Genomic DNA, 23852 nt, shown 5'->3' with positions numbered 1-23852 from the left:
AAAAGTAAAATAAATAAATAAATAAAAATAGATCTCTCTATAACATTTCTGGTACTTTCTGGTAACATGCTACAATCTTCAATTTTCCACCAAATACTGTCATTATGAAAATTGACTGGAAAAAAAATAGTCTGAAAACCCTTATTATTTTACTATTCCTTCCAAGGGTTTGGATGTTGTTCTAAAAACTGCACTTCCCAGTAATTAAAGCTCTGCAAAATTTTATGTTTGAAACAGTAGCTCATGCTGATAGTGTGTTTTATAGAAATAAGAAGACAAAAAGAGCTGTACTGGTATGGGAGATGGACAGCTAGTCCCCATTTCTGACAGCAACCATAAGCAGCTGCACAAGGAAGAATATGAGATGTAGCAAATCTACAGTAATATTTCTTCTTAATATTTCCCAGCCTCCATGTGTTTGGAGTTCAGACTCAAAACATCAGTGCATTTCCCTTTGGTGATCCTGTCCAGCACTTGAAACCTACATTGACCTACAGCATGTGCAGCATCCTGCAGTGGAGTTCTACAGCTTAGCTATGAGTTCTATGAAACACAGAATCACTGGATAATTCAGGCTGGAAGGGACCTCAAGAGGTCTGCAGTCCAACCTCCTACTCAAGGTAGGGTCAGCTACAAGGTCAGACTAGGTTGCTCAGGGCTTTATCCAGCTGGGTATTGAAAACCTCCATGGGCAGAGACTGCACAACATCCTTGCTCCAATATTTGTTTAGTCTCATCTGGAAAATATTTTCCTTTACACCCAGTCAGATCTGCCATTCAGCTCTGTATCACTTCATGGCCATTGTCCTTTGTTTTCCTGACGTGCACTGCCAGGAAGGGCCTGGCTCCAGCTCCTCAGTAAGGCACAAGTACTGTTTGGTAGGTGCTATTTAGTACTACTTAGTAGGTACTGCAGTCAGGTTCTCCCAGAGCCATCTCTTTCCCAGGCTGAAGATGCCCTGGTGCCTCAGTATCTCCTTTAAGTGCAAATGCCCCAGATTTGACCATCATGGTGGGCCTTCACCAAACTCACTCCAGTTTATTGATGTCTTTCTTGTACTGTAGGGCCCAAAACTGGATGCGGCATTCCAGCTGTGCTCCAGTGAATGCTGAGTGAAGGGCAATAATCTCTTGGCCAGTTGTGCTCCCAGACACGGCTGGGCTTGCTTTCAGCTGTCCCCATTACATATGGCATGAAGTTGACTCCTTTAAGCCTGTTGTGAGCCAGGAGTCCCAGCCCTTTCCCACAGATCTGTTCCCCAGGCACTCAGTCCCCCCAGGCCCATCCAGTTGTTAACCCAGGGCCCTCCCAGATCCACAATTTACACAGCAGCATCAGGCTACTCACTGTTTCATTCTCTGTTTTAAATAACTCCCTGTATTTTGTTGGCTTGTTTTGAGTATTTTAGTTAATAGTTGCCTAAAATCACATATATTATAGCAAAGTGTTTATTGGATTCATGCTGCTTATATTTCTAGAGTGAAAGCAGATAAATGCCTTTTTAAGGCATTTGGTAGTAACCATAGCTGCCAGTTCTGAGTACATTTACAGAGATGGCACACTGCTTTTTATCACAGTGATCAGCTTCATGATGCTGCTGAATTTATTCGGTGTTGCCTCTGCAATGTACCTACTCTTTACTTTCTGTTTGGATTGCAGATACATATATTTCTAATATAGACAACATGAAGCTCCTCCATGTTCTGGCATTTAAGTATTTGCAGTCTAGCAAGATGTCACTTGTCATATATTTGCTTAACATACAGCATCCTAAAGGCTGCCAAAATATTTACAAATATTGTAAAAAAGGAAATCCAGACAAAACATTATTTCAATTAAGGCAGTTTTTCGTGTTTGTGCTCCAAATAATTACAAAGGGGAAACTGACAACTGAAACTAAAAAAGAAACGAAACTAAAGGAGTCAGTCATGTCCCATAAAGTCTAACTACTTGTGAAACAGCCAATGGGCTACTGCTCATCCCATCACATTGTGTGGCTATAAACCTTTAAAACCATGAGCCATGTCCGCTAAAAGTAGTCCAGAAATAAACTTTTGTCTTGCATTTACTTTTCAGAAAAAAAATGAATAACTATTACAAGGGAGAAGGAGTATGTTCTCATAAACTCTTGCCCTAAATGATCTGACTTGGAAGACTGTATGAGCAGTGCGATGTCATTTTGGTTTCAGCCCTTGGTGTACATGTTGACACTATTACACAAGCCTTGAGACACTGAGTTTTCTGCAGTCTTTCTGCTGCGTGCCACTTCCAGATGTCCCATTTCCAGCGATGCCCAGTGGCTTAACTAGCACCAATGTGGTGATGCTCTACATGATGAGTAATTATTGAGCTCTGCTGCAGTCCCACCTCCTGTCCCCTATTTAAATGCGTACACACTACTCAGACAAATTGTGGCAAATTGGTGCAATTAGCTCGTGCATCAAGAAAACGCTGTTCCAACGGGGAATATAAATGAATGGACCTCGCCAGGTTTTATTGGTACCTCACTTATACCTGTATCTACTATGTGAATGCAAACACACATACATACATATCTACATCCATCCATTCATTTTAACAAGTTGTACAACTTTTCTTCCGAACTATTGGTGCTGGAAGGCTAGACAACCATTCCATGCTGGCCATCAAGCCACTACATGGTTATCATGCTAATCAAAGCCCGCTTTGAAATGCTATTTAGTTTCATTACCATCACAAAGGAACAGCTAAAGGACATCTAAAGGCGGGGGGGTGGGGGTGGTGTGTGGAGGGGATGTGAACGGTCTGAGACACTATAATCTATTTGAACAGCCATGTTTATTGGAAACAGGAGGGGAAATTGTTTAGCATAAGCTGGTATCAATCACTGAATGGTTTCTGTTCCTTGTTATTAATGCGCAGGCAGCCAGGCAGGGAAGAATGGGCTCTGTGGAAAGACAGACATCTCCCCACTAAAGGGGGAAAGGATTGGTACAGCCCCCACCCCCTGACCAGATGGACTCTTGCAATCTACCATAAAGACTAATTTTTTTCCCAGACGAGGACAGAGAAGTTATAACAACTCAATGCCTGAATGATCTTCTGTTATTTTGAAAAGTTTTGTGCGTTTTTTGTATATGCAGATTAAATTGGTTTTTAGGGGTAAGAATCTCCTCCAGAAAGGAGCCTTCATCCAGTAGAGAAGGAGGCTTAAGTAATTAATAATTAGTAATTAAATAATATTGCCTGACTAACTATCTAGCCTATGTGTAGGTGTAAATGTTTTACTGCATGTTTTATTGCATAGTTGTCACTATTTTATTAAAGAAACACACCCTTTCTCTTTAAAACAATATCATCTTAATAGTTTGCTGTATTTCTCTGTTTTGACTTAAGGTTAACAAATTAAAAGTGAATATTGATTTCAGAGGAATTAAAACAAGTGTCTGCAGTTATCATTCTGCAATAGATCACAGGTGTGGAGGCTATAACCTCTTCTGGTGTAAAACTGCTGGTAAGAACAATGTAGGCAATGATCTCAAGGACTTTGATGCAATGAGTAAATCCATATAAAAGCTTTCCCAGGCTCCCTGATTTTGGCTTGAAAGACCATCATGGAGCCACAGTTGTGTATATTCATGACAGATGCTGAAGGATGCTTTTCATTACATTTACACTTAAACTTTAAAGCAAACAAGAGTTTCCTGTTATGTCAGTTAGATCGAAGAAGTACTTACACATGCAAATAAATCTACAAAATAACAGCCTCAAAACTGATCCTCCCTGCTTTCCTATTAAACACATCATTTTGCTTCTTCATAATGAATCAAAATGCATGTTCAGGGTTGGATGTCTAAAAGAAAAGTGGACATATTTTCTTCTGCCAAGTTCTGAAATATTCCAAGTCATACCTGCCAGGCTGCAGTCACATCAGATTTCATAAGCTAAATGAGTTCTGATTAGGTCAATACTTGGTTAGAAAGACATAGCAGGTGAATCAGAAAGTAAACATTCATCAGTAGATAGTAGACTTCATTTTGTGTTAGACTAGTATTTGAAAGGGCACTATGCCACTGCAAGTCTCCAGGTTGACACAGACAGCTAAGATCTTCGTGGCTGTATTGGGGACTACAGAGGTGACTTCCATGAGAAGCTGCCAGAAGCTTCCCCCATATCTAAAAGAGCCAATGCCAGCTGACTCCAAGACTGATCCACTGCAGGTCAAGGCTGAGTCCATCAGCGATGGTGGTAAATGCCTCTGGGATAATATATTTAAGAAGGGGGAGAAAAACCTTCACAACTGCAGCTGGAAGTGAGGAGTGAGAACATGTGAAAGCAACAACTCTACAGACACCAAGGTCAGTGGAGAAGGAGGAGGAGAAGGTGCTACCGGTATCAGAGCAGGGATTCTCCTGCAGCCCATGGTGCAGCCCACGGTGAGGTCTGCATGCCATGGCAGGCTGTGCCCCTGCAGCCCATGGAGGTCCAGAGGTCCACGGCAGAGCAGAGATCCACCTGCAGCCCATGGAGGACCCCATGCCAGAGCAGGTGGATGCCTGAAGGAGGCTGTGACCCGCATGGGAAGCCTACACTGGAGTAGGGCCTGTGGCCCCATGGAGAGAGGAGCCTACGCTGGTTTGCTGTCAGGACTTGTGATCCTGTTGGGGACCAACGCTGGAGCACTCTGTTCTTGAAGGACTGCACTCTGTGCAAGGGATCCATGCTGGAACAGTTTGTGAAAAACTGCAGTCCATGGGAAGTACTCATGTTGGAGAAGCTCATGGAGTTCTGCCTCCCGTGGGAGGGATCCGTGCTGGAGAAGGGAAGGAGTGTGAGGAGTCCTTCCCCTTTTGAGGAAGGAGGAGCAGAAATGAGGACATGTGACAAACTGATCACAGTCCCCTTTCCCCATCGCTTTGGGGGAGAAGGTAGAAAATGTGGGAGTCAAGTTGAGCCCGGGAAGAAGGGAGGAGCAGGGGGAAGGGGTTTTAAGATTAGGTTATGTTTCTCATTATCCTACTTGGATTTGATTGGTGATTTCTCCAAAGTTTAGTCTGTATTGCCATTAATGGTAATGGGTGAGTGATCTCTCCCTGTTCTTATCTTGACCAACCAGCCTTTCCCTACATTTTCTCTCCCCTGCCCAGCTGAGGAGAGGAGTGGTAGAGTGGCTTTGGTGGGCACCTGGCATCCAGCCAGGGTCAACCCACCATAGTGGCTTTTTAGAGGAGCAAGGGCATTAAAACTCTCATGATTATACTCTGCTACCTGTCCATCTTAAAGGGATCTATGAACTTAGGTCTTTAACTCAGTTTTTTCTTTCCTAATTTTACTACATTAACTGGTACTGATTTCCTTTGAGATGACTAAGCATAAAGGTACTGAGTTTTCTATGCAGTTTTTAGTGGGATGGCTGACCACAAAAAGTGACAATTGATAGGAGAAGCAATCTTGGATAACTGCAGGTTAAACTGGAGTGCAGTGTAACTTCAGGAAAAAGAGCAACAGACTAAAGTATCCAAATATTGGAAAGAAATCAAGACTTGAAATCTGAGGGGAGGGTTGCCTTCTCTTTTCGAGATATTCTCCTTCTTTTTTTTGTTTTCCAGCCCTATTTTCAAATCTTTTCTCTGACGTGTCAGAAGAGGTAAAGAAAGTTGATAATTATTCTTATAAAACTGGTAATGCCTGTGTGTATTCCTGCCCATACATAAATGGACTGGAACACTTCAAGCTCAAAGGGCTGTCAAAAATTGAGACATTCTGGTTCCTGCTGAGTTAGTGATCAGAGACGTGTTCGAATACTTGCCCTCAACATCTCATTCAGGATGAGCTCTTTTTATCAGTCATCAAATCTTTTCCTTCTTTCAGATATGAACTGATTGATAAGGGTTCTGCATTTGCTGGACTACTGACAGTGCTTGAAATGGTAGTATTATTTTTGGAACACAGAAACTACATTCCTGCCGACAGAAAAGTAAAATTTCTATTAAAGTGAGTATAGAAAACAAGCATAGAAACACTCCATAGGCCTCAGTCACTCAGCCAGGGTTTCTTTAACAAAGAAATATCATTTATGTTAAGTCACGACACTTGAGCTGCTTTCTAACAAAACAGGAGGCAGCACATGGACAGGTCTCAAAACACACACAGCGCTGAGCAATGAAATTAGGTTTTGATTTTAGGAAATACCTGATGTACTGCATGACATTTTGGTAACTGTCTACTTACAGGTATGATTTTATTTTTAATACAAAGACAGGCTGAAGAAACAGAGAGCAACCCAGGTGGAACCTCCACTGGAACAATATCACTGATGAAGTTTCATTTGATGGAGTTGCCATCACTTTCAGTCATCTCTGAATGGTAAACAGTTTGAATTATAAATTCTTTGCCACTAAATTTTCTGCTGCTAATTGCTCTTTTGCATGTAATTATCAGTGAGGATTTAATAAGTATGGAAATACTATTACATGCCAAAAAGTAAAAATAAAATGAGAAATAGCAGACTTAAAGAATGTCTGGCAGACAAACTCTTTAATTAATCCTGGAACACCATATTGGCTTGCTGTCTTTCTCAGTGAACATCTCTGGCAGAGAGATGGATTTTTTAATCTTTCAAGCAAAACAAGTAATACATTTGCTTCTACAGCTAGGAAGGTTTTGGTCTTTGCCTCCAGGTTATGAATTTGAAAAGAACATCAATATGGGTGAGAACAAGACTGAACACATCAAAGGAAACATAGGAAATCTAAACATAACTTTAGAATAGTAACTTCTAATGAAGCACCAATTCAAATGAGAGAGGTGAAACCCAGGAGGTTGTCAATAGGCTTTCAGGAGTAGCTCTAGCTTTTGCTTTTTTAACATGATTTGTGTCTTAAAAAGCCATGTGGTCTGTGGTGCAGGTAAAATATGGGAAATGTGGATGAAAAATTTCAATTATCTTCTCAAGGATTTTCCTTTTGTTTCTGACTAGAAGAAAAAGATCAAGTTGACCAAACAACTTTGCACTGATACTTTCTGCCTACTGTCAAACAGCAGTGGAAGTTGAAATATCCTTGAAGCATTCCACCTGTGGTCACAGTCATTAGATAATATTGATCTGAGTATAATCAGACTGATCAGATAATAAGACTGTACACAGACAGAGAGTTACAAATCTAGATTCCATTTAGTTAATAGCTAAATTACTGTTTGCCACTGTGAAAGAAAAATCCCAGTTCACGCATTCATATACACTATCAAAGAAAATGAAATGGAAGAAAGATTTCACTGCATTTCTCTAAAGGGAAAACATCTAGATTTAGGGTTGTTAAGCAGGTTAATGACCTGTTGCACAAGACTAAGGAATAAATTATTACTGAGAGAGAATAAGTAGAATGCAAATCTGAAATATATTTTCTTCAATGGAAAAAAAAGATTTCTTGCTTGTTGCTGTTGATTGTTTTTCTAGATGTCACTTAGTGGTTCTATGTAGACCTGAAAATGCCTTTCAGGAAGAATTTTTAAACAAAATTGACCAAGTTTGGCTAAGTGTAAGGCTGGTACTAAAAGCTGTAGGTGGGAAGTGTTACAAGCTTTGGTTATCTGTTGCCAAAAGGGGAACAACCTACAGAACTAATGAGAATTTTGTTCTTCCTGCCTGCTCCACTCTATAATATTTCCTTGAGGATTAAGAGGGTGACAATTATGGTGAGACATTTTGTATGTTTACCAGGAACTCTGTGACCAATTCACTGAGAATAGATGTGGTAACAAAATTTCATCACTGTTGTCTCCACTTACTTTGGATTTCAGTTTCCACTCTAGATACAAAAGAGGTCAATTGTGAGTACACTGAGCCTTCTAGATCTTCATCTTGGTTGTATTATTAGTTGCAGAAAGAGACATCACACTTCAGTACCTTTGCATTTGGCCAAATGAATTCTGAAGACATTCCGGTACACTCTATTTATGTTAGCAAAATTTTTTTGACAGTTCTTTAGGCGTAGGTTTGCTTATTATTGTTAGAGAGGACGATCTCAGTCTGGGAGCTGTTGTTATAACTCAAGTATGAAATAAAAGCGAATCTACCAGACTTCTTTCTTTTTTCAGGTTCATTATGAATTTCTCTGAATATCATTACTGAAGCTCTAAAATGAAGAAAACACCAGCAGGTTGGATTTGATGTCTATTTTCTCTGAAAGATTTTTGCATTCCATGTGTGACTGATTTTGTGATAAGGTAACCCTCCGGAGGGCATAGCTTCAGTTTTCAGATAATTTTTTTGCTTTCTAAACTAGAACAGGAAAAGAGAAAACCCTGCCTGATTGGATCGCCTTAGCAGCAATATTTCTTCAGGACTTTTGCATCAGAGCAAATTAGATCATTCTGCACTGATGTGATATATAATTCTCGTATCTTCTGTGCCATCAGCTCCTTGGGTTTGGTTTGAAGGGATAAGAACTAAGCTGCAGCATTTGAGTGGAATTGTTTTTATTATTGGAATCACAAGATTTTTTTATGGCCAAGAAAAAATCTACCACAACAGCCACACAATGTGACTCATTCTTAAATATCAGGAACCTTAATTTTGTCAGCATCGACTGGACATGAAGCACGTCCATTGCTTTGGGGTTTTATGTAGCCCTATGAGCAAAAAGAAACTATTTCCTATTTGCAATTCAGTGCACACTGGGTTTATTATTTCTTTTAATTCTTCCTCATGTTTAAATAACTGTTTATTAAATCATTTCCCAGTGTTTCCTTTTTAAGTGTGTTTTGGTGTATCAGTTGAGTACAGCTATGCTAAAGACTGGATCTGCCGCTTGAAAATATTCATTGATGGCAAGTAATGAAAAAGTAATGACAGCTGAAACAGATAAAAATCTGACTTCAGCTATTGTTGAACTTGTTGATCTTTAGTGAAAAATGAAATATTAACTTTAATGGAATATCACTCTCACTGCATCTGCCATCATCACATTACAGGTTGTGATTGTTACATTTTTCTCCCTCTACTGTAAAATGAGTCTTTGGAACAAAAAGGGCTGATTGCTTCATCAGTTCATGATATCATTCAGCACTTAGGACAACATTAATTTCTTTTGCACTCCATTTGCATTCCCTAATCACTGGAAATACCCTGGAAAGTCTTATACCATTTGATAACCCAGCCAGACAATATTTTTTCACTGAAGTCCTGTTTTGTTCCCATTCCTAGAAGTATGGTCTTGTTCTTTAGTCACTTATATTGAGCATAAATGATGATGGCTCTTAAGATGAGTCATATGAATTATGGTAAATACATTTTGAACCTTTTGCATTAGTTTTTTATGAGAACTGTTGGTAAGCAAAATAAATATGCATGAGATAGATAGCAAGTTTGGTGAGTTTCAGTTGGAAGTAACTATGAATTTATACCAAGATTACAGGTCTAACAACATATAAAATTGAATTACTAGGTTCCATTTTGGATCATCATCTGATTCTGTTTACATAGAAATTTTAATCCCTGTTGGGGAAAAGGATGAAAATCTGGGGTTTACTTGACACTATATGCCACCAACCATGGCATATAAATCTTGTCAAAAGAGAAAGTAGCACTAAGGAGGCAACACAGAGGGACTGAGCAGTCCATATCAGTTTTTTAAAAGCAGTGGTGTATTTTCAGCCATTACTCCTTTGCCTTTTTTGTCAAGGACTCTGATCAGTCAGCTTTTTCATATTAAAAAAGGTGAATGTAGATAACTAGTTCACTAATGTTGATTGTTACTGAGCTTGTGTCCTTAAAGAAATTAGTCTAGAATAAGACCTGTACAAAGCTAAAGAATTATAGTTGTCATCAAATAACTCTTTTAGAAGAATATTATTTTACATGAATATAATTAATATAAGCTTTCTGCAAATATTCTAAAAGACACATGTTGGGAGCACCTCCATATATAAAGCTTATTTTTCAGAAGTAGACACTGTTCTTACTTTCTTATTGCTCTTATACCATATTCTGCACACATCAGGAAGGGTGGGAATTGGTGCTTGACACAAAGATTACTTCAACAACATCATTCAAAGGTGTGAGAATGGCAGAGAGTAAAGTACCTACCAGACATGACAGTGAAAGAGTAAAGTATTTAACAATGAAAATCTATAATTTTTTGGGGTACCTAAGTGGTACTAGGTGAATATAGAATTATTTATGCTACTGAAGTATTAATAATACAGATATATTATCACAGAGAAATTCAGGAAAACATTATGCCCTCTTCTTCCTTTTTTTCCTGCTATATAACTTCAAGCCTCAGTGTTTTCACTGTCTCAAAAAAAATACTTTATGACAAAGATCCACAGAAAAGCTCAAAATGAAGAGAAAGAATTCCTATTTCAGTAGCTCTAGCTGCACAAATAAATAAAAAATGTCATTTGATAACATATGTGACCCAAATGGCCATTTCTTTTCAACAGATACAATTTAATCTTTGAGCTGCAGGTGCAAAAGTTACCTCAAGGGAGAAGCCTCAAACAGGGCAATTTTACAGATGTTTTACTTGGTGGGAAATGTAGGAATGATTGTGACTTGGAGCTCTTTTTCCTTCTGCCATCCAACAGTGGATCATACATGACCCAGTACTTTTTCTTGAAATATGTATATAGATAGATATATTTCTATCCCTTGCACCAGATTGGAACATGGTTCAGCATAATATTTGCTCCTTTGGTCACTGTTTAGCAACTGATGTGAGAATGGATTTTCATTCCAGTTGTTTCTAAGCACTCAAAGGAACACATTTGTTCTGAATTATCTATCTGGACATCCAAGTGGTTCCTAAGAGAATCAAATGGATTTAATACTGCCTTTGATTAGTTCCCACAGTTCTGAAAATGTATTCACCATCCCAGACTTTGCTTGGTTTTGCAAATGTGTCAGGGGTTTATCCTGCTTGATGCTGAAAATGGCATTCCTGTCGTAAAATGCTAACTTGAGCTAAGAACTTTGAGAAACTGGGCACTCTTTGAGGAAAACAAAAAATGAAATTTTTTTCCTGACCTCTGAAGCACTTTATTGTATTTAAGCCAGCCTCGAATCAACCAAGATGGCTCACAAAAACCAAACATGTTCCACAGCTCACTGAAGTCTGAAATACTATAGACCACTGCCAACTTCTGACCGGCCTGCAGGGGCACTATTGCACCACCGGATGAGTCACCTAAAGGAAATATTATTTTGGACTTGGCTTCTTGAAAACAAAAACCCTTTGCATCAGTTTGTAGACAAAAAGTTCTAAACAGAAAAAAATTACTCTTGTAAGTATTCTAGTAATGTCTTGCTCCTGAAGATTGACTAAAATGGGATATTTCCATTGCAATAAAATAGCTATATTTCCAAGCTGACCTTGGAGCATGTACAAACTATTCCTTCAGGATGGTATCACAGTTTCTGAGCTAGATGCCTGAGACTATACACTGCTGAGAAGTAATGAAAGTTCTCTTTCAGCTGCGGATGTTGTTCTCAGCCTTTGATGGGTTCCTAGAACGACCCTGCTAATACCACATAGAAAAGCACAGTGGACTAGAGAGCAACGAATGAAAGCAACCCACAAGGACCAGAGAGCAATGAGCTTCTGTGGTTTATTCACAATGGCAAACGTGGAAGGGATAACATCCTGTATTTCAAAAGTAAAAACTTGGCCACACACAAGACTGGCAGACTACAGTAGGTACTTCTCTATCTGGCTCTCTGATCCTTGGCAGCACAGATTTTGAGAAAGAGTAGAGAGACACCAGATCCTGCTCTCACAGTGTGCTGCTCTCTGGGCAGCACACTTTGATGACCTCGCAGTGGAGGATAGGGCTGAAAAACGGCACCTTCTTTCCATCCATGCCCATCACAGCCGCAGGAGTGCCACTATTCACAGCAGGACAAAGTGACTGCAAAACGCCATCAGAGCAGCTTTTTAACACTGAGTAGTGGTGTAAATGATGACATCAGGTACAAGAAAACAAAGAAACAAGTTTATTTATTTCTATTGTTAGGGAAAGCACTGTCTCCAGAAACGTGTATGAATTAACTTCAAGGACATTCTTACAAATCATTGAGAGACAAAATCATCTTTATCTTGCAATATGTGAGCAGACAATTGTCTCTCTGTATCTCTTACTTCCAAATGACATTACTTCTACAATATATTTTTTCCAGTCTCTCTGAATCACTGGCTGGTAATGCAAAAATCTTAGAAAAATTACTAATTTTGGCATCTACAAGATGATAACAGAACAAAGCCCAGATCTAGTACCATTACAGCTGAACACAGAGATAAAATTACATTCTTAGACTGTGTTATGGGTTGACCTTGGCCACCTCAATCCATGACATGGCAGTACCACAAAAGTGGTAAAAACATTAAAAATCATATATGTCACCTTGACTGTGACAGGCAGGAGATATTTCTAACATAAGTAATATGTCTCAATTTCCAATAAATGAAAAGACTTAGAAGTTTTGGAGAACTATTTTTGTTTTGGAAATGACATTCCTCTTCATCAGACTGTGGCATGTGGGTGACTTTCGTGATAGAAGTTATTAAAAAATACCAGATCTCTCAGCGAGAGCTACTGGCGTCATTAACCCCCGAGAGATAACAGAACAACAGGAGGCATTTCTTAAGATTATTGTGAAATTTAAACATATTGGTTTTGATATATGCTTTTCTTCCTGGCATGTAATGATTTCAAAAGTATTATAGCTAATTGCAGATGTTTTCTTTCAAGAGCCTCCTCCTGCTTGAATAATGCACATGAGATGCGTGAGATTCTTGGCTGATACTCTCGCTTCTTTTAATACTTTGTTTTGTGTTTGCCACTCAGATACACACATTCACAATTAAGACACCGATACTTAGCAGTCCTACTCAAATTAATATGTATTCATTATGAAGAGAAGAGAAATTTTACAAACCCAGAGGGTTTAAAAATTCTAATGGTGGCTCTGACATGTTCAAACATATGCTGTCATATATATCTTCTAAACTTAGACTATACCTTGGTATTATAATACATGGCTACCAATCCTAGAAAAATATGAATAGCCTAATAATATATGCATTGAAACAACTCTCACACTTATGACACTGTGTTAACTAATTTTAGCACATAAACATGTGGTTAACAATTTATATCAAAGAGCAAAATCATGTTGAAAGACTCTAAGCCCCAGGATTCAATTGGTAATGGTGGGAATTTTTGCAATATAAATTAATTGGTGTTTCTGTTCAAATGGCTGTTGACATCCATGAAGATGTTCAGTGCTGAGCTGGAGACCAGTTGTTGGTAAGCCCTTCTTCAGTACCACCACCTGCGTGCAGGACGGCCAGAAAATGGAAATATCCCGGAGACTGCAGCTGCTTCAGCAGCCTTGACTCCAGGGAAAAGTGGAAATGGTCATGGCACAAATGAGCCATGAGTTAGCTAAATTTGGATAAATCTCTAATGAGGACAAGGAGGTATGGAGCTTTCTCATGTATTAGCAGATTCATAAGTTCTGGGGGTTGGATCTTTACTTCTGACCTTTTAAAGGCTTTGATTCAAAGCACTCAAAGATTTTGAAGGAAGTGGCAGTTCTGTCAGTGCAAACAGTGAAAGCAATTTTACCACAGTTTTCTAGTCTGTTCCCCTGCCTGCTACTGTTACCCTCGTTCTCTTTGCAAAAACAAGTACCCAGAAGAAACTACACAGACAGGCTCTAATCAGTACTTGAATTTAGTACTCCTCTAATAAGATTTTGTGTATAACACTTGCTATGTGCTAAATATACTTCAGTTCACTAAAAAAAAATATCAAAGAACTTTTGAGCTGATCAAACCTAGAACTTCTCAGTCCTACAAGAGTCTCTAATAAAAGACCAGCCAATGTGTGTTCCTGCTCAGGAGGACCTGAACACCACAGGTATTACATGTCAGGTCTAAAAACTGCAGTCAACTATATAGGGACACCTGGAGAAGTCTCTCATGCAGAGCACATGGAAGTCAGGATATTTTTAGGTTCCGCTGTGAGAATGTAGATGACAGTCTGTGTTGAGTAACTACTATTAATTTATTTCTCAATTAGTAAATTTAAAAGAAAAGAATACATTATATATTAAGAGCCATTCAGCTCCAACATGTGAGTTAAAGACTAATAAAGCCCTTTGGTATAACATTCAGAGAGCACAGAAAAGATCAAAACATGAGTCAGTTTGTGGCAGCCAGCAGAGACACATCTTGACAGGCAGTGGGCTATGTTTGTTGTTCAAGTGATGGTGGGATGGCAACAGGCATCATCTGCTCCAAGAGGAGAATCACTGAGTCACTTTACCTTGGACAATCCTGTGGATGAGTCAGTTTTGCCCCGAGAAATCAGACTCTGCAAGGTTACACTCCATTCCATCAATTCATTAATTTCAATTTAGCTTTAGCCCTCTCTATTCACCTTGATTCATGGCACAATAATTGTACTTTTATTTTTTCAACTGTGCTGTTACTGAGAATCCGACAAATGTGGGAGACAGCACATTCTGTTGGCCTGAAGTGAAGCACTCTTAAACAAGAATAGAGAGAACAGCAGCAGTGTTGTTATGTCAGGAAATGAAACAGATTAGCTCTTATGTCCACTTTAACAAACATTGACTTGTAATTAGCCAATGTACTAATGTTGAAATTTCTAAATTATCAGTATGGTCAAGGCTTTTCTGAAATGTGGGATCCAGAATAAACAAAATTCATAACACAGCTACCTCTTGTTCTAATAAGCCTCAATAGGGCAAACACTTAATTTGTATTTTTACAACTTCCGAGACACAAAGAATATTGTTCAGTAACATAAGTTCCAATTAAACAAGTGCTTTTAAGTTTACTGAAGAGAAGTGTCTTGAGTACAAGCATTCCTGAGATCATTATATGAAGATATAAAGGTGTGCTGACATAAAGGGAAACATAAAGGGCTCTGAAGGAATTGTAAACCTAGAGTTGTGATAAGGAATGGAAATGCAAATGGTCAAGGAAGAACAACTTGGACTGATTTTTAGGAGAGATATCAAGGAAGAAACAAATCTTTTGTTCTGTAAACTGAGTTCATTTGGCATGAGAATAATACAATGATAAAAATCTTTCAGTCTAAATTTCTGGCTCATATTTCAAATCAGATTTAAATTGAAAGATTAATTTTCTTTTTTACTTTTGTATGGTTGTGGTATACATCTGAAATTGAGCAGAGATCCTCCAAAAATCTGTGCAGTCTTTAGTAATCAGAAGGGAAATTTCTTTTAGCATTATTGTGGGAAAGATTTTTTGATTCTTTTTTATCCTTTTAATTAAAAGCCTGTTACATTTTTTTCCTTTAAGATATTATGTTTCCTGAAACCTAATCTTATGATGAGGGTGCTAGTGGAGCTCTGTTCTTTTAGAGAGACAATCCGAGCTTACGTGACAGTTGCTTCAGTCCATTACTTAACCAGATGAATATATTCTTTTCAGCACTGTTTTCCTATCTTTCTCTTTTTAAAGCTGAGGAATCAGATACTCAAACACTTTGTTTTGGTTTGCTTTGCTTTACAGAAATGGATTGTCTGGGTTAGGAAGGCAGTTCACGGCTGTAGCTATTATTTATTCTCTTTGGTAAGTGTGTAGAAATATCTGCTAAATGAGATCAACAGTATCTTCTGTTGTACAGAAATAAAACAATCTTAAGTGAGAATCAGCATAGTAGCACCCACTGCTTTTGGAAAGATGCTTTGAGATTCTTACTTAACTTGGATATGAGCAAGTTTTCAGCTTTAGGAAGAGAAAAAAAACTTAACTAAAACTTTGGTTTATGAGGTTGAAAGGCAGCTGACGATTTATTTAGTTCTAAATGTGCCCTTTGACATTGCTATAATTTGCTATGGACTGCCATGTAACTTGAAAAATAAGTAAAACAAAAAGAAGGGGGGGAAAAAAGACCCACGCTTAGCAGAGTATTATTATGGTTAAATTCCAAAGCTAAGTTTTAAATTCCACAGCTAACTCATCTTCATGTCTTGGAACATAACAATTTATAACAATGCAAGACAATAATAACCTTAATACCTTGAAACACACATTTACCCATGTGACTGTGGCAGTGTAGGTCATGCTACTTTTTCAATTTGTTTGCTTTAAACTGAAGATTGCCAAACCACTCCTTTTCCTTTCATATTTCAGTCTAGATTACTTCTTTGAAACCATCTCTGGTTTGTTAATATGATCAGTCAATAAATTTGTAAAGGCTTTCTTTATAGGCATCTTTGTGAAAAGTCAGGGTTCAGATGTTCAAAGTCAGTCACATATCTAAGTGATAAACCACAACTGTAAGTTCTCCGGCTCAAATATCTGCTTGCAGCAGTGAGCAGCTTTTGACTTAGAGCAGAAATTTTCCTTTTATTTCCCCAAAACCAGCTCTGTAAAAAATGATAACCAGCTTTTAACTTGTCATCTGAAAGGATTACCTTTAAGCTGAGTAAAGCTGTGTGGTATAGCTCTTTCTACACTGACAGATAAAGATGCAGCACATTCCCGATATCCTCTGTCCATCAGCAGGCTCACAGCTCCTGTGTGAACTGAAACTGCAAAATGAGGAGGGTTCAAATTCTAGAGCTGTGAATGCATCTCCAAACTAACTCTGCTCTTCTCTCTCCTTCAGCATGTGGGGAATATATTTGCAAGTGTAAAACAAGATAAATCCTTTCAAGTTCCAGCATTTAATTAAGCTTTCAGATATCTTTGTGAGTGAATAAAGACCATCTAATATGCCTGTCTACAGGGAACAGATCAGGAGTACCACTCCATCTGTGAAGTTGTTTGCTATCAGCTGGAAAAAAATCTCAACTCAATTAGTCTCTCTCTGTGTTAGTCTCCTCTGGAACATTGTATCTACTATAGCTGAATCCCAATTGTAATAAATGTACTTGAACAAAAAAATACTTTGACTTCTTTCATGATGGCCAGTGTTTCTGGCAGTAATGGGAAATTGGATTTAAGCAGTGGCAGGTAAGCTGCAGGTACAGAAACTAGCATGGGAAGGATGATGTTAAATGATTTAAAAAAAAATTTTAAAAGTGTTCAAGGTTGTCTAGCAGACTGGAGCAGAATTGTTCTGTTTTTTTTTTCTTCTCACACACTCTCTTCTTAAAAGTAGATGTATGTAGGATTCCCAAAGTAGGAAATAAGCCTGGTTTAGTGTCTAATTGAAAACTGTAAGGATTTGAAAAGTAAATCCCAACAGCAGTTCACAGGGACCACTGGCAATGCTTTACTCCACAACAGGAATCAACTTAACAACCTCACCTAGCACAGAGGATTTCTTTTGTCTAGTTGGTCTTAACATGCTTCTCCAGTACAATGCATCATGGTAACCATGTGGGAAGAATGTTTTTGGAACAGATGATGTTTCACCACCCCATAACGACCTGATCCCCACTTAGTACCAAAGTCATGAATATAAATAAAGACTGGGTTAGAACAGTCTTTTCCCACAGTATGTGAGAACTGCGGGACACTGACATCCCAGAAACAAATTGTTCCTGGGAACTGTAAGATGCTCAAAAGTCACAGTCACTAAAATGATTTAGAATAGTGCTAACCTTCCCATGGTAAAATATGAATCAATGTGCCAAATGTCAAACATTTGTACTTCAATTTTTTATGCCTAAGTACTTCAAAGAGGAGTTATGCAATTTTCCTGTGTGTGTAAAATATCACTGCAATTCAAACATCATAAACCATTTTCAGCCGTCATAACCAAGTCAAGATTGAGTCTATCTCCATTTGTAATGTTCCAGTTGGCTTCCTTAAGTATCCAACGCAAGCATTCAAGCAAAATGAAGTAAAGAATTTCTCTCTCTAAAGGTAACCTCTAAATTCAGTATTCCAAAATCAAAGGAATGAATGGCCTACTTGAAAATCAGTCATCATTGGGCCAGCTCTCCTTCTGAGTGCTTCCCCTAACTACAGTTCCTCCATCCACACTGACGTTCCCCTCTTTCTCCTCCGGACACCCATCCCGCTCCTGACTACTTCCATTTTCCTTGTTCCATCCCTACATCACGCCCACTGCAATGCCACTAATCCAACACCATGCTGCCCCACCTCTTCCTACTACTGAGCTACTCTGGGGAAGGAGATCAGCACACATTAAGCTCTCTCTCCAACCCAGGTGCCAGACAATGAACAGCAGGAGTACCTTCCAAGACAGCTGTTTGTACACTGTGGCTGGGTCACAGGCCATGGGGGCAATACACAACTTCACTCTATTGAGTAAAGTGTGTGTTTTACATCAGCTGCTCTGCAAGGCTGCCTGCAAACCGCATGTAATAAACTCTTGAAGATATTTTCTTTATAGTTCAAGTCTTTATTTTTAATCACGAGATCAAAAGGCATTTCTGTAGGTTTGCTGTATACACACGTAACTGAGAAGGATTAAGGATATTAGAATTCTTGGACATTAACACGAACCTCAAGGAAGATGTAATGTGTGGAAATATTTCCTCGGTTCTAATACTGCTCCATATCATCTACCCATGCATAGACAGATCATGGGCTGTGCCCAGAAAAGTAATGAGACTGGCACGAACAGTAACGGGGTACGCAAAAAAAGCCCCACTCTCCAAAGGTGTCCTTTGGCTTCTGAGGGCTCTAAAAGCACTCACATCACATTTCCAAGCTGTTTTCTGCAAGCCACGGCTGATTTTTCACATCACTTTTGGGATCCATCCGACATTTTTGAGACCGCGCTCAGCTATGACTAGAGACAGTGCACATCTATGAAGGGGCCTGGAACAGAAGCTGCCGGCTCTGTAACACCAGGATATTTTGCGGGCTTGCAATGGCCGCAGTACGAGCAACAGCGCTCCCGGTGCCCCACGGGGGGCACTAACAGGAACCCATGGCACTGCTCAACCCTTTGGATGCGAATAGCTCTCAACCTAAAGCAGCTACTTTCCAGCCTCGCCTCCACCGCCTCTCCCTCACAGAAATCGCCCCCACCTCCCCAACAACGAGGCTCCGCATCCCAGCGTGCCCTGCGCTCAAGGATACTCGCCGCGCTCCAAACTACACGTCCCGGCGTGCACCGCCAAGAGCCCCGGCCGCGGCGCGTGCGCGTTGCACGCCGGGACACGCAGGCCCCGCGGGCCTCCCCGCCTGTCTCCCGCGGCCGCCCGAGCTTCCCGCGCACGCTCCGCGCCACGTACGATCTGACGCCACGAGGTGTCACAGGGCCGCCCGCACCTCCCGCCCGCCCGCGCAGCCAATCAGCGGCGCCGGCCTTCGACCCCGGCGCCGAGCGCGAGCGGCCGCGCGCGCCTGCCCGCCCCTCCCGCCGCGCCCGCCGCAGCCGCCCCCCCACCCCGGCCCGGCCCGGCCCGGCCCGGCCCGGCCCCTGCACCGCGGGCGGAGCGGAGCCGGCGAGGCCGGGAAGACGCCGCCGCCGCCTCCTCCTTCTCTCCCCCTTCCCGCCCCGGCCGCGTCCGTCAACATGGCGAGCGCCTCGTACCACATCTCCAACCTGCTGGAGAAAATGACATCCAGCGACAAGGACTTCAGGTGGGACCCGCCGCCGCCCCCTCCTCGCGCTCCCTCCGCCGGCCCCGCGGACGCCCCGGCCCCGCGCACGCCCCCGCGCTGGCCCCGGGCCTGGTGGGTGTCGCGGCGGCCCGGACAGTGCCCGGCGGGGGCCAGTCCGCGGGTCCGGGCTGTGAACCCCGCGCCGCCACTGCGGGACTGGGCGCGAATCTGCGGCGGCTGCTGCCCGGGGAGAGAGTTCCCGGGAGCGGGGCGTCCCTCCTCGCTGCCTGGGAAGGACGGGGCGCGGCGGTGCCCGCACGGCCGCGGCCTCCACGCGTCTGGGCAGGGATCCCCGGCAGCCGGGAAAGCCGAGCGGCCCGTCGGATTTGCTGAGCTGGCGGGGACAGGCAGGGATGAGGTTTGAATTCCTGGCCTCGCAGATGCTCAGAGGCCGAACGGACGAAGCCCTGAGCAACCGACTGTCACTGACCCTCCGCTGAGCAGCGGAGGCCGGGTGAGGTGACCTCCCAGATCCCCTTCCCAGGCTCAAAAAATATGGAGCCTGGGATTCTACGAATAGGAGCAGGGAGGGCCAGCTAGCACGGCAGGCTTGAGAGGGTCCAGTGGAGGGCCACAAAGAAGATTAAGGGACTGGAGCATCTTTCATATCAGAAGAGACTGAAGGAGCTGGGCCTGCTTGTTCTAGAGAAGAGAAGACTGAGAGGGGGTCTCTTTAAGGCATATAAATACCTCAAAGAGAGATGCAAAGAGAATGGTGGCAGGCTCTTCAGTGGTGCCCAGTGACAGGACAAGGAGCAATGGCCATAAATTAAAAGACACGAAGTTTCACTTCAACATGAGGAAGAACTTTATGTTGCTCAGTTGTTTAGAGTATGGTGCTAATAAAACCAAGATTGTGGGTTTGATCCCCATATGGGCCATTCACTTAAGAGTTGGACTTGATGATCGTTGGGTATCCCTTCCAACTCAGAATATTCTGTGAAATCTGTTGATGGTGGCACTGGAACAGGCTGTCCAGGGAGGTCATGGAGTCTCCCTCTCTGGAGACATTCAAAACCCACTTGGATGCATTCCTGTGTAACCTGGTCTAGGTGACCCTGCCTTGACAGGGGGATTGGACTAGATGATTTCCAGAGGTCCCTTCCAGTCCTAAAAATTCTGTGACTCTAAGCTTACATCCTTCCTGGATGCTGCATGTTGTAGACAGAGGATTCTTGTAGTCCTCATGTAGTTGTGTATTGCTTTTGTGCATCCAGAGAGGGAAGTCGAGTTAAGTCTTATGGCATTTAATTTTGAGCTTAGGATCTGTCACAAGAGCACTACTTTTTTTTGGATCATTTGTTTGCTTTTTAATAAATTAATAGTAGGTAATATATAAAGTATCAAAGTGAGATAATACAAGTAAGCTGTTAAAAAACAGCAGAGAAAATACATTTACATGGTAGCTCTAGCAAAGCATTAGGTGAAAAATAATTACCTTTTTTTGTATTGTGTGCGACCAGAAATTCACATTTGAAGCCTTTATTTGTCAAAGAGAGTACATGAATACAGACAGGGAAAAGACATAAAATGTACTTGTGTTTTGTTGTTTTGCTGCAACATTACAATGCTTAGTTTTGTGGTTAAAGTAGATGTTGACATCCAAACATTTCTCTTGTTAATATATTAAAATCTAAAGGAAAACAGAGGTGGTGATTAAATTAGCATAGAGTTGGGTTTTGAATAATCTTAACTTTTGACAAACTGGACACAAATGTGATATATTTATGTTTTTTTCATGTCAGTTTCTTTCAGATTGGAATTACTTGGAGAGTTCAGACTAGAAATTTTGGAATTACAGAAAAATAGTGATTAGTCTAAAAAGGGACAATCAAGAATTGCCTGATTTTTTTTTAAAATTATTTCTTTAAATTATTCTGAAACTAGATTCAAACATTTTTTTTCTCTAAATGTTACAGAAGATTTTTTACTTTTGTTGTGCTAATTTACTTCTGTGATTAAGTGATATTTCCAATTTGTGCTTATGGGGAGGATGACTTAGAAAAAGTTCCAATGGATTTGTCACTAAATACTGGTTTTCATGACTTAGAAACTTTCTGCATAAAAGGGTTAGGTTATACCTGTCAAATGCAATTGTAGCAAGCACTTCTTTTCCTCCAGCTGCATGTAATTAAAACTGGTTTTTGGTTCCTTTAGCAGAGCACACTTAGAAATTATCTGTTCTAGGAGCTTTGAACGACTCTGGAATTCTCGAATATTAAAAAAAAATCTTAACGTAGATTAAAATCTAACTTTACAAACCATAAAAAATGCATGATAGACCTTTACAAACTGACTGTTATGCAATAACATATTATATGAAACTTTATCCATTATGCAAATGCATGATACACATAAAATAGCATTTAGTTCTAGTAATTTTATGTGCATTTATTATCAGATTATGTGTATTTGAAGAGGGACAGAACAATTATCTTGTTGATATCAGGGAGCTGAGTATAAACCACTGTTCAAGTAACCACTTTACTGTAAAATTTAATCCTCCTTTTTTTGGATAACTGTCTTGTTTGTCTTGCAAACTTGGAAGATGTACTTCTTTGGACATACTTCCTGGAAGAGGCACATACTTGCGGATGCATTGTCCGCATGGAAACTCAGGCTTAAATTCTAAACAGGGCAGTAATATAAGGTGGCAGTTTACATCTGGTTGCCGGAGGAAGAGAAAGACTTCTCTGCGTACTGGGTGTGAGGAGCTGCTTGACCCCGTGCCTGCTTTGCACCAGGGAAGGTTTGATGTGCCGGCGGTGGAAGCAGCAGTTGTCACTAAAAGTCACATTGAAACTACTGAAAACTATGTTTCTAAATACCAGCTACTGTAACCTAAAGTTGCTTGACCTCCCCATTGCATTTTGGAGTTTCAGTTGTAGTTGAGTGCAGAGGCTGCTGAAGCACTGAGGATGCACAAGCTCTGCCTAGTTTAGGAAGTGACAAGTAGGTGATGAGTGCATGTGCACTCCTAAGGCTGGGAAATAGAAGCTATTGACCAAGGAAGTGAGAGGAGGTTATTAAGTTTTGAAGAAAAGGAGATAAATACTGGCAGGAACTTGAAGACAATTTTTGAGTGTTCTAGTACTGTGTGATTTCATGTATATCCTTAAATTCCATCCTATCTGTCCATTACCTTTACTTACCTAGTATTTTTTTTCTTTGCTGTTCTTAAAACTAATGCTGTTTGCATTCACAGCCTGTTTATGTGCACATCTGGTTCCGGTCAGACTGCAGGCTTGCTTCAGTGGGACTGTTGGAGTGAATGAAAAACGAGTGGGGTCTTATCTTAGAAACACCTTGAGACTATTAAACTGGAATTACTCTATTAAAAGACAGGACAAGTTGAGGTCCATTATATGAGGGCGGGCATCTGGCATTTGTGATGCATATTAAGATTGTGTAGAGTCTTGGCTTTAATTTTCAATGAAAAAGTAGTATCTGGCATGTCAGGCTGCAGAGATAACCTTCCAAGTAAGACCTGAGCTCAAGTGATGTCTGCTTGAGGCCGATGTGTGTAAAGTCCAAATGTCACTCTCAACTGTTTATCTACGAACCCTTGTTATCAGGGGCTTGGAATGGGGCTCAGTATTGGTACCAAAGCCCATGGGATTTGTACTTGAGTAATACATCTGTATGACTGCTTCTGAGTAGAGAGGGTACTTACTTACAAAGGAAGAATGGGTTGGGAAGCAGTCATCAGAAGGAAAAGAAACAAAAAGCACAAAAGCAGTATTTTTGGAAAGTCATTCGTCAGTATATTCTTCTATTAGTGGATGTGACTGTTATTAAATAGTAAATTAATTGCCATGAAAGATGATTTTATTTGCTTGATTTCTCGAGAATTAATTTTGTTCTTTATCGTGACACCCTCGATTGTGGGATGGGTAAATGTGATCAGCTGGTTTCTAGACTGTGAACAAACTAGTCTATACAGGGCAAGAAAATGAAAAACACATGAAACATAAGCTTAACTATTATTTCTCCATTAATGAATGTTTGGCTTTTGTGAATTTTATGGGAGAATGTTTGGGAAACTATATTTTTCTTCTTGATTAAAATTTGTTTTAAAATAGACTCAGAGCAGAGAATAATTCTTTTAACAAAGTTTTTTTAAAAAGCTTTTTTTTACAACATCAGCATAGCTTATTAAAGGACTATTTAAAATCAATTAAAGGGTCAGTTTTTCTTTGTGGAGATCATACGGAATATAATATAAATAAATGCTAGAAATAAAATATATAACTGTTCTTATTAGACAAAGATGATGACCT

At 40.4% G+C, this 23852-nt stretch overlaps 1 protein-coding gene and 1 long non-coding RNA gene across 5 annotated transcripts in view; one reads left to right on the top strand and one right to left on the bottom strand.

The window, feature by feature from the left end:
• The window catches only part of LOC127474698 (uncharacterized), a 32936-nt gene extending 13347 nt beyond the window's left edge, over positions 1 to 19589 (bottom strand). Inside the window, exons 1-3 of one of the 3 annotated variants that reach the window (XR_007905951.1) lie at positions 19502 to 19589; positions 16458 to 16574; positions 11575 to 11890 (exon numbers count right to left, since the gene is read on the bottom strand). This is a non-coding gene — a long non-coding RNA (uncharacterized LOC127474698). Of the gene's footprint in view, positions 1 to 11574; positions 11891 to 13395; positions 14278 to 16457; positions 16575 to 19501 lie in introns of those variants that run through there. The other 2 variants (XR_007905953.1, XR_007905952.1) reach the window with 2 other exon arrangements.
• The window catches only part of CAND1 (cullin associated and neddylation dissociated 1), a 31901-nt gene continuing 27358 nt past the window's right edge, over positions 19310 to 23852 (top strand). The window contains exon 1 of one of the 2 annotated variants that reach the window (XM_051795737.1): positions 19310 to 19551. In XM_051795737.1, the coding sequence (XP_051651697.1) occupies positions 19484 to 19551 (68 nt within the window). In that variant the 5' untranslated portion in view covers positions 19310 to 19483. Of the gene's footprint in view, positions 19552 to 19920; positions 20027 to 23852 lie in introns of those variants that run through there. The other variant, XM_051795740.1, reaches the window with a different exon arrangement.

This window comes from Manacus candei, unplaced genomic scaffold (genome assembly GCF_025592945.1).
Source record: "Manacus candei isolate 608988 ecotype Guabito, Panama unplaced genomic scaffold, ASM2559294v1 h1tg000043l, whole genome shotgun sequence".
NCBI classification, from domain to species: Eukaryota; Metazoa; Chordata; class Aves; order Passeriformes; family Pipridae; genus Manacus; species Manacus candei.
This window is presented reverse-complemented; position numbering and strand designations above follow the sequence as displayed.